Source organism: Arachis duranensis, chromosome 10 (assembly GCF_000817695.3).
Source record: "Arachis duranensis cultivar V14167 chromosome 10, aradu.V14167.gnm2.J7QH, whole genome shotgun sequence".
Lineage (NCBI taxonomy): Eukaryota > Viridiplantae > Streptophyta > Magnoliopsida > Fabales > Fabaceae > Arachis > Arachis duranensis.
Window position 1 is genome coordinate 878,921 of NC_029781.3, and position 12,200 is coordinate 891,120.

The 12,200-nt window shown below is 27.3% G+C and overlaps 2 protein-coding genes across 2 annotated transcripts; both read right to left on the reverse strand.

Moving 5' to 3' along the window:
• Nucleotides 1-484: 484 nt before the first annotated feature.
• On the reverse strand, nucleotides 485-2,526 carry LOC107468181 (GDSL esterase/lipase At5g45670). Its single transcript, XM_016087435.3, has 5 exons — nucleotides 2,210-2,526; nucleotides 2,007-2,131; nucleotides 1,679-1,924; nucleotides 1,211-1,457; nucleotides 485-981 (listed from the first exon to the last, which is right to left on the reverse strand). The coding sequence occupies exons 1-5, from the start codon at nucleotides 2,451-2,453 to the stop codon at nucleotides 698-700; spliced, it is 1,146 nt and encodes a 381-aa protein (XP_015942921.1). The 5' UTR covers nucleotides 2,454-2,526; the 3' UTR covers nucleotides 485-697.
• Nucleotides 2,527-8,086: 5,560 nt separating this feature from the next.
• LOC107468064 (GDSL esterase/lipase At1g29670-like) lies at nucleotides 8,087-11,738 on the reverse strand. Its single transcript, XM_016087302.3, has 4 exons — nucleotides 11,495-11,738; nucleotides 9,920-10,044; nucleotides 9,400-9,642; nucleotides 8,087-8,536 (listed from the first exon to the last, which is right to left on the reverse strand). Exons 1-4 carry the CDS (start codon nucleotides 11,736-11,738, stop codon nucleotides 8,087-8,089), a joined length of 1,062 nt encoding a protein of 353 aa, XP_015942788.1.
• Between the last annotated feature and the right edge of the window lie 462 nt (nucleotides 11,739-12,200).

Consider the following 12,200-nt stretch of genomic DNA (forward strand, 5'->3'; position numbering starts at 1 on the left):
AAAAATTAACTAATATTAACTAATTTTAATATTTAGGTTTAGAATTTTGATTAAGAATATATAATTTAAAGTTTAGAATTTAATATAAATAAAATAATTTAAAAAAATACAATATTTAATTAAAAAAATTAGACAAAAATAATCAAAATTTATATTTATGTAATAATTAATGAATATTAAATAATACAAATTCTGTTTATTTTTTTTTACTTTTCTAGTATTACCGTTAAAAAAATTAGTTGAAAAAAAAAATTTATTTCATTAACATTATTCTTATTAATATTAACTAACATGTTGGATTAACATTTTATTTTTATATTATTAAAATTTATGATTTAAAATTTAATATTTAATGTTCGTCTAAATTTTGTCGGTCAGGTAATATTATTCTTATATAATAAGTTTAGTATTATTCGTAACCTTTTTTTTTTATAAAAAAAAAACAAATTTCATCTATTTTAAAATGAATTCATTCATGTATATATATAGATTAATAGTTGTTTTTATTCAATCACTAAGCAAAGGTACATACTCTCTCACATTTATTAATTTATATATAAAAACACCGCCTATACGAGATAGTAGCTAATAAACAAGCTACTCTAATCTCCCGTCTCCATTTATTCTCCTCGATTAACACTAATAAGGATTCATCGGATCACATATAGTACCTTACTTATTTTTTTATTATTTAATTTTAAAGGGCACTAGTAGTAGTGAGGTGTGATTTGAAGTGGTGTGGAAATTCCGGTAGCATAATATTGACTTGTTGGTCAACGAGTTGCTTGATATCCATAGGATGCACGAATGATGGATTGGTAGCAGCATATGCATTTATTGCATTTATTTGATTCCATGCTTCTGTGGGATGAAAATCATCCCAAAACACGTACTCTTTCCTATTATAGCATGGTTTTTCATTTTCAATACACTCTCCACTCGACCCCGTAACACAGCAACCAACTGTTGAAACCGTAAAGCCTACAGATATACGTACAATACATGAATCCATACAGTATCTTATAAAAAAAATGAGTTATGCTAAGTGTATATCAAAATCAGTCACTAAAATCAGCTACTAGTATAAAATATATATTGGAATACAGATACATATATTTATACATAAATATATTGGTGACTGATTTTAGTAATTGATTTTAATGTATAAATAACATTTTTAAAAAGGAATACGTGTTATAATATTACGTACCAGGTGCATTGGTATTTGCATTGGCAACTGCTGTAGAGTTTATAAAGATGGATTTGGAATAAGGAGAGAGGTTGAAATTGAGAGAATCCACCAGTGATACTAGCTTGCTATTGAAAATGGATACAGCTTCATTTCCCTCTTCATAACAAGATCCGTTTGTTCCAAAAGTTTTGATGGAATTTGGAATGCAACCTACAAGGCCCAACCCAACTATCACCAACTTTCTTGCTCCAACATCAATCAGATCCTACACCAAACAAAATAATAATTAATCAGCAGAGCATTATAAGATAGGAAAGTTTTCAAGTATACTTTCAGTCATTTTTAACCATTGATCTTAATTATATATATTTTTTATATTTAAGATCAATGATTAAAAATCACTGAAATATCGGTACACTTGAAAAATTTTTCATATAAGATATAACATAACATATAAATTAAAGTAGAGTTGGTTTGAATGAATACCAGTAAATTGTGTTCGAAGTGTTGAATGAGAAGTTGTGCATATTGATGAGGGGTATAGATTTGGCTTGTTGGGTACAATTGTGACAGGAAATAATTGTTTATGTAATCATTGTTGCCAATGTTCACATAATACAAGCATTTGCTAAGATATTCCTGAGCTTTGTTCATACTTCCCAGTGTGCTGGCGATTCTGGAAACAATTACTCTGTGATGTGCTATCTGTAGTCCTAGACTGATCACAGCACCCTACCACCCAATGTATATATAGTTACTAAACTATTTATCAATTTAAAGTTGAAGAAATAATAAAAGAAAAGAAATTAATTACTGTGTGAGAGCCACTCTCCACAAGAATTCCAGCAGCACCAGATGCATAGTTAACACCTATAAGAATGTCAGAGCCACTTGTGTTCGCAAAGGGTGGGATGAATTCCTCAAATCCCAGTTGCTGACCTGAAATAATAATTAATTAATTAGTTAATGATTATTACTAATTGAAGTTTAAAGAGGAGAAGTGTTAGTAATTGTTACCAATTATGTCAATTGTGGTTAGGCCATTGGTGAATCTTCCGGTTGGGCCAAAAGGGAAGTCAATGCCATATGGTTTGAAATTGGCTTTGGCAACGGTTGCAAGATCGTTGTTGTTTCCACTATCAGAAAGTGAGTCACCGAAGATGAAAAGGCATGGCACTTGGGGTGCTCCCTTCACAAATACCACCATAAGAAGATGCAGAACCAACCACAGGATCTTCTTCCTTTCACATGCCATTGCCATGTCTCTTAGTTACACACAATATCAAAATTAAATGTGTATTTATAGGAGAGGGGGTGTTCATGATAGTGCCGAGCCGATCACAATGAGAAAAGTGTGTATCCATTATTATAATATCGCCTATGATATCTGTATACTTAATAGAGTAGTGGGGCCTAACAGAGAAACACACCATGTCCAAATGATTCAAGCTATATGGTAATATTTGTTAGTAGTGAAATAGTTATTTAGAAGAACGGAGAAATACTAAATTTAAAATGTACCATTTTTATCATTATGTATAATCTAAAAATAAAAGTATTGATATCTTTACTTTTAATATATATGGTTTTTCAATGTCCTATGATCCTATATATCTCACTCTCTAGTCCACCATCTTATCCTCTTGTTCCAAAGAAAGCTTAACAAGTTTTGTGGTCTATTGTACTGGTCTGTTTCCCTGAGACCAGCGATAAATTATGTCGGTACCATTAAATGCAGAGCTAAATGTTAAAAGTGACAACTAATGTTATTTTTTTCCGTAAAAAATTATGTTTGCAAAATAAAGTGTATATATGAATAATTATATATAAATGGCTAAATTAATATGTAACAGGCTTTTTATTGAATTTTGAATTTGTCATAGACTTATAATGCCATGTTAAAATATTATATATCTAAAAAAATTAAATAAAAAATGCATAAATAAATATATGTTGAACATTAAATTAAATAAAAAAAATATATTGTAGATGGGATATTGCTCTGAAAGGAGAGAAATATAATAAATACTATACCATAATATCTATGGAAAGAGAGAACACCATAATAAGTTCAACTCAGACCACTTAAGGCAGGGAGTTATTAACTTGAACAACATCGTATACGAAGAGTGCTAGGGTAAGCAGAATTTGTGATATGTAACAGAGGTGTGTATGGCCTGGTCTGATTTGAAAATTTGGTTCGGTCTCAAATAGTTTAGGTGCTAATTTAGTGTGATTTTATATTAGTTTAGGGTTGAGTAAGGGTTTTAAAAATAGACCTGATTATTATTTTGGGTCGGATCCGAGTCATAGTTCGGGTCACCCGAAATCGGCCTGGTGGCCCGGTCATCATACACAATTAATATTTTTTGTTATTAATGATTGATGATGGTTATTATTATGTGGAATTTAAGTATTGTAAAACTTAATATTTTGTGTTATTAGTCATTATATATAAGACTATAAATTAATATTTTATGTTTAAAATGTATAAGACTTTAGACTAATGCATAATATTGTGTTATTTGTATTGATTTAAATATTTGGTGTTATTAGACAATATTAGTATTGATTATGGTTATGCTTTAATTTTAGAGAAGAGTTGGTTCTTGTTATATTTTTCTAAATGAATTTTACCATGTCAAATAATGGTTGTAGTCTTGCAAATTTGGATATTTTTACATGCTAACTTATAAGAAGGTATTGAGATAATATAATGTTAACGATCCAATTTTCACCCGGTTTTTACCCGATATAATCGTGACCCGAAAGTGTATAGGTTTTATCGGGTCTAGGGCTGGATTCGGGTCTAACAAATATGTCCGGTATATATTTCGAGTCGGATCTGTGTCACATCAAACCCGGTTTCACACGCTTATGCACATCCCTAATATGTAATCATTAATTAGTTATCATAAGTATTTTTAATGGTGAGAGATGACATCTAATAGTGTAGAATTACTTATTTTTTTATGATTAAATACTGGCCAAATTTTAATAAAGTTGCTGGTCCCTAAACTTTTTCATATGATAATGATAATTGGATCAGATCGTTCAGTTCAACTAAATTAACTATTAAACTGGTTTAATTCATGAAAAAAATCTATTAAATTGGTAAAATTAATTTAGTTACTAATAGTTAATTAATTTAAATTAATAAAATACATAATTTATATACAAGTATATTATTTTATGATATTTAATTTATCTTTTAATTAAATTTTTAGTTCTTTAATTTTATCGATTTAATAATCATTAGATTTTTATAATCTTAAAACTTAATTTTAGCTTGACCACATATTGATGTCGGAGATTCTTAGTCCACACATATTTATATTTGGTATTTATTTATTTAACAGTTAGTAACAACGTACATCGATTCATTATTTCAGTAACATTATGTTTCAATTATTGTGTCTCTATAAAAAACAAAATGAATTTATCGGGTAATAATATAGCAACGGATGTATACTTTCTACTTACATATATAAAGAGATCAGAATTGGAGTCATTTGGTATAAATTTCAGTTTTTTTTTATTTTACATTTTTGTAATCCCTCTCACGTAATATTAAAGAATTGGTAATATTAGTCACCAAAAAAAAAAGAATTGGTAATATTTTTCTTTTAAAAAATAAAAAGACAATCCATTAAGTAATTTTGGTATGGTTTAATTATTCTATTGGTTCTTATAGTTTCACAAAATTTTCAATTAAGTCTCTAGACTTTTTTTTCTTTAAATTGGATCCTTGCACCAATTTTTTTCAATTAAGTCTCTTTTAGCAGTAATTGACTTAATTTTATAGGAACCAAACTAAAAAAAATTAGTGCAGAAACTCAAATAAAAAAAAATGTAAGGATCCAATTAAAAAAATATTGGTGCAAGGACTTAATTAAAAAAAAACAAAAGTACAAAAATCTAATTAAAAATTTCACAAAATTATAAACCAACAGAATAATTAAACTTTTTGGTATCTAATTTGTCTTTCATATGGATGGATAGTGTAAAAAAAAAGGTAAATTTTCTTTTGTTCAGAGTATCTTTGTGTTTCACAAATCAAAAACTAATTTATTGTGGATTGAAATTTTAATTGAGTTAAGTTTAAATTTTTGACACTTATTTAAATAAATAAATGAGTTAATTATTCGACCAATTTAAATAATAATTGAAGTGATATGATTGAAATAATTTACAAAGGTGAGAGAGATTTTGCTAAGCTGTGAAACATGGCCCATTAATTGATGAGATTTGTTTGCTTTCGTCTGAAAAGTTCTAGCATGGCACTATAGCACGCTATATATGAATCTATGATCTCCTTTTCTGAATCACAAGTTTGCAACATCATATGACCCACACTAGCTAGTATCCAATAATGCATGCACCATGCATGCTAATGCTACCTAACTTTCTCATTTCTTCTATAGACTCCACGAGAACTGAGTGAAACATGTGCTCTAATATTCAATTTACAAATAAAAGTATTATTCCTTAATTATACTCTGTTAAGCTAAGGAATAATACTTTTAATATTTCAGTTTTTTGTTGCATTTTTAATGTGATGTTAACTTTTAATTATTACTATATAGAATCAAAGTTCCAATCGAGACTTAGAAGAGATATTTCTTAAGCTTAAATCCAACGTCAGATTTTGATCCAGAGTCCATTTAATTACTTAAATATACTCTGTTCTACATTGCCATTGCCACAAGGAGAGAAAATGATAGAATATTGAATATAATCTGTTGTAATCAGGGGCGGAGCTACATACTCGAGAAGGGGCGATGCTCCTCTAATTTTAATTTTTTACATATAAATTATATGTAAATTTCAGTTTAGTCTTTTTTAAAATTTTATTTTAATATTATTTTATTATATAAATATTTTTAACCCCTCTAATATTTCATCTAGCTCCGCACTAGTTCTAATAATGAACGTGAATAGTAGAAAAAGAAAGGGGGACAGTTGCAATTGTCTATTAGTGGTGAACAGTGAGATGCTCTGCTATGTGGGATCATATGAAAATTTCTTTGTATTTATTAATATTTTAAAACTTAAACTAAAAATAATGATAAGCTGATAATACTAACGTATAAGATAATTAACTCATCAGAATAAAAATATTCAGAGCATCTAAGAATTTTGGGGCTAAAACATTTTGTGATTTGTGTTTTTGTGACACCATAACCTCTTTTATCATTGCTTGCTTCCTTTCACATCATTATTTTACCTTCACTCAACTAGGATATTAATACAATTAGCTTGAATATAAAAATATATGTTTTTTAATAATGTATTAATATATGTTAAAAATTTTAAATTTTGTATTTTATTCTCTTAATAAGTATTTTAAATTGAGAAAGTCTAGGAGACCAGCACTTAACCAGCAAAAGAAAAATAAGTAATTTCACATTATTGAATGAAATCTTACACCATTAAAAATATCAATAATAACTAATTAATGACTATAAATTACAAAACTTGTTGACCTCCTAATACTCCTCTTCTAAATTTGTTTCTAAAATCCTGTTTTGTTAAGGTGGATAATGAAAATTCGTTTGCCATATATGCATATCATTCCAATTAACCAAAAGCAAGCTTGGTAGTTGTGCTTTTCCTTTTTTTTTTGTATTATTTTATCTTTATATATATATTTTGTAGTCTGAGTTAGTTTTTGTCATGGTACATGAGTACACATGTAACATGTCTACCTCGTCCCTCCCCTATATGTAGCAGTGTTTGGTTTTGCTCTAAAGTAAAAGAATTCATTTGTTTTCCCAATATGTTTTATTTTTGGTCTGAGAGTGCGGTGGATATTATTATATGGGCCTTAGGTATTATCTTTATTTTCCGGTTTCGGCCATTTGTAAATCTTACACTTATACTTGGGTGTGTAACGAAAATAAGTTGCTGAAGTTGGATGCTCATAAAGACGGCGAAGAAGAATAATTTGGAGTCCAAAAAAGAAAAACAAGTTCAATTTTGTTGTAAAATAAATAATTAAAAAAGATATAATAAATATAAAATAAGAAACTGTAAATAAAAAATCTAGTATTAATATAGTTAGCTCACTAAAAATATTCATATATGTGTTTACTTAATATAATAGGCTGTATATATTAGAGTATAATATTAGTGGATTAGATTGGAATTAGGTTAAATATAGTTGGAATAGCAAAAAGTTAGTGTAGTAGGTAGAGATGGAACCACATACAAAGTTGTGGGAGTATTTACCCACTGAATTATAAAAAAAATAATATAATAATAAATATACATAAAAATATATAATGTCCTATTGTATATATAATTGTATATTTGTATTTGTCCTATATATATATAATAAAGAAAATTATACGAAATTATTAGATTTGAATTTATCTTTTTTACATTTTTTTCTTGTTTCTCTCTCACAATTATAAGAACTTGAAAAAAAAATCAACGTTAATCCATTAAAATTATATTTTTAATAATTTTGTAATTATTTAGCTATAATTTTTTTATATTATATAAAAAATAATCAATAAAATATGATTTAATGGGTATAAATAAAATAAAAAATACTTTTAACATGTTAATTAAATTATTATAAATTTAATTAATATATTTTTAAATTTTAAATATTTAAATATATTTATGTTAATTTTTTAAATTATTTTTGCCTTTATTACTAAATATTTTTTGATTTGTCACTAGCAATAAATGTATTTAATAGAATTATTAGTGATTATTATAATTATAATTCTCTCTATATATATATATATCAATTGTTGTATGAGATTAACATATACATATAAAACACACTTTTTCTTCAATCTCTATGCTTATAACAGGCTGAACTTATTTGATCTAAAGTAATTAGGGAACTCTGCTCAGCTATAAGGTATGACGATGAATCATTCAAGAGTGAACGAGGGTTTGGATATTCACTGGATCAGTGAATCCTGGAGTTGTACCATTATATGTTTGTAATGCAGTTAAGGTGTTGACTGCTTGTGTTGGATGGAATTCATCCCAGAAGAAGTACCTATTCCTGTTGCTGCATGGCACTCCACCTTCAGCACACTGCCCGTCTGCGCGAGTCGGGCAGCAGCTGGAGGTGAAGACCATGAAACCAAGTGAAGGGTCAGTAAGGTCGCCAACAGTGCTGTTTACAAAGGTGAATTTGGAGCCATCAGACTTGTTGTTGAATCTATCAACAAGGCCTTTCAGGTTTTCATTAAAGAGGAAAGCAGCAGCATTCAAGTCATTATCACATGATCCGGTTGTTGTATTGATAAAACGAGGAATACACCCTATAGCTCCCAGCCCAACCATTACAACCTTTCTAGCTCCAGCATCATGCAGATCCTGGAATGTGTACACCAAAATCAGCTACTAAAGTCAGCTACCAGTACATAAAAAACATGTTGAAATATAAATACACATTGAAAATAAATTAAACCACACATGTATTTATACACAAATACATTGGTAGTTGATTTTATTGTACAAATAACATTTCTCTATTATTTATTAGCTTATTTATCTTAATAAATAATTACCAAAATTTAATTTATTTTATGTCATTTTCTCTATGCATGGGTACGTACGTACCTTTTCAGTCGTAATAATTAAGTAAAGCAAAAAGTTTAATTAAGGACCAATCATTTTAATTATATTAGTTAACATTTTTAATTAGTAGTCTAATATTATATTTTTAGTCAATATTTTTTAATATTACTAATAAGTGACTAATTATTGACAGAAAATAATAAATTATATTGACCTTATAACATTACTTTTAATTAAAAAATCTTTTATTATAGTCGATCTCTATTAATTGAATGCTTTAATCTTTTTAGTAAATATCAATTACTTTAAGGTAGAAATTAAAGTGCAGTTGAGTTCACCTGAATTTTCACCTTATTTACTTTAATGCTTGGCAACTTTATTGTAGCCAGCAAAAACTTTTTCTTAGGGTTGCAAATAATTATGATGTACATGTACTATTTTATTTGCAAATATATAGTATATATATATAACATGTAAATTTTGATATTTTATTATTTTTTACACACGTTCACATAAATTCAGTATAATTTACTCACACAGATTTTATAAGAGAAAAAATAAAATATATGCATATTTAATGCTATTAAATTTTGAAATATAGTATTAATGTATTATTATTACTACATTTGAATAAAAAAGATAGTGAGATAGATATATACCTTTACATAGAGAGATAACTGACGAACAAGAACTTGGGCATATTGCTGAGGAGTATATGTGGCGCTGGTAGATGAGTTAGGAAGAAAGTAATTGTTTATGTAATCATTGCTTCCAATATTCACGTAATACAAACACCTACGAAGGTATTCCAATGATCTCTCATAACTTCCCAATCTTTCAGTTATTCTCGATACAATGATTTTGTGGTTTCTTATCTGTTCTCCCAAGCTGATAACGCTTCCCTGCATCACTTTCATTCAATAATACTTATTCTAATTTTATATAAATATATGTATATTATTATAATAACACCAAAATTGAAGTCAAATATGATTATATTTGGAAGGAAAAGTTTAGGAGGCCAGCAGTTTTATTGAATTTTGATCAGCATGTAACCAGCAGAGGAAGATGAGCCATTGGATGAAATCTCACACTAATCTCACACCATCAAATCATCATTGATGGCTAATTAATGGCTAACAATCACAAAAATTGCTGGCCTAGCGTGTAGGAACGAACCAGTTGCCTGCCGCTCTCAAAACGAATTCCAGCAGCACCGGATGCATAGTTGACGCCTTTAAAAATGTCATAACCACTTGTGTTTGCAAAGGGTGGGATGAAATCCTTAAATCCCAGATGGCAGGCTGCATTATTGTTACGAGAAATGTTAGAGACTAGTAAGTTTTGTAATTTGTAACTATTAAATAGTCATTAATGATATTTTTAATGGTATAAAATTCTATTCAATGGTGTGAAATTATTCATTTTTTTTTACTAATTATTACATACAAGTAAAAATTTAATAAAATTGCTAGCTCCTAAATTTTTTGTATTATTATTTACGGTAAATATTATATAATATATAGTTATTATTGTAGGACCAAATAAACCTCGATTTTATGGGCCTATGGGGGCTTTATTTGTTTTAAAAAGCTATACCATGATGATGATGAATGATGATGTCTGTGTATGTGACAAAAGATTACGTGCAAAGTAGAAATTCACGTGTAATAACTTTTTTTATATAAAATTGATAATTAAAAATTGTTAAATAATTTAATAAATTTAATTATTAACTTCTCATCAAGATAAATGCTCATGAATTTCTACCACGTATAAACTGTTATACATGCCATTGCATCTGATCTAGTTGACTTTTTTTCTAAAAGACAAAGCTTATCGAAGATTTTGAATTAAAATGAAATGCAATGCACAATAATCATTTGTGTAATAAGCAAGAAGTGAATTAGGTGTATATTTAAATCTATCAAAATCAGTTATTATAGCAGAATATATATTAAAATATATAATATATATTAAAAATAAATTAAATTATACATACATTATATATATAGACTAATTTCGTAATTAATTTTAATATATAAATATCATTTTGATTATCATTTAACGCTTTAAGTGCTTTAGCAAAGAAAATCACTCTTAGGATATATTTTAGGAAATAAACATATTATTATACATTAAAATTATTAGACATTAAAATTATTAGACAGTAAAATCAGTCACTAATGTATTATGTATAAATATATGTATAATTTAATTTATTTTTAATGTGTATTTATATTCTAACATATATTTTATATTAGTGATTGATTTTAGTGTATACGTAACATAATTGTTCAAAAAATTATGTATCAATATATTTCAAAGAATTATATAGTATTTGTTAATTCTAAAATATATTTTAACAATTACGTATAAAAGAAGATAAAAGCTAAAAAAACATTATTTTAAAAATATTAAATTATTGATATTTTTTATAATTATCTTATTTGAGATAATATTAGTCAATTTTCTATTTTTTTCACTAAAAATATTAGCTAGCTTCTAGAATTTTCTTTTATTCTTATCCTAAATATTGAAGTGGTTTTAAATTTATTCCTAATACATATTTTTTTATCTCTAATATTTAAAAACGCTTTCAATTTTATACCTCTTTCTTATTTGATCTAAATTATTGGCACACAAAAGAATATTTTCTACCATATATAATAAAAAATAAAAGATTACAACATGCATATGAAACATTAACATACCCTTTAAAATTAAAAAGAAGGATGAGAGAAATAGCATTACCCATTATATCAATTGAGGTAAGACCATTTGTGAATCTTCCAGTTGGGTTTCTATTTGGGAAGTCGATGCCATATGGTGTGTAATTTGCTTTAGCATTTGTTGGAAGATTATTGTTGTTTCCATTGTCTGCTAATGAGTCTCCAAATATATATAACCCTGGCACTTGGGATTTCCCATTCACCAACACAACAATAACAGAAACAACATGAGTTGTCACAACCAACCATGTCTTCATGCAAACCATCTATCTCTTCTGTTATTCTCTGATCTATGAAGACGCTAATATTAATGAGGATAGAGGAGCTAAAACTTATGTATTATTTATACTACTACTACTATAAGTGTATATATATTTCTGTCGGAAATATTTGGTAACCAAAGAAAATCAGCTAAAAACAGTCAACTTGTTTTATTGAGCATCATTAATTGTTGTGACAATTAATAAATGTTAGATAAGACAAGTTCTGACTTTTTTTTGTATACAGGTGAAAACTTAAATACAATTGACTTTATGTAAAGTTGATAGGTGAGAGTTGTTAGATGATTTGACTTATTTGATTAATTTTTTATTCTATCAACTTTACGTGAAGTCGACTTCACCTGAATTTCTACATTATATATATGCATCCTCTCTGATCTTCCTTGAATTAGCTTTAATTTATCTCAACGTGGAAAAAAAGTTGCAAAGAAATTAAAATTTTGATTA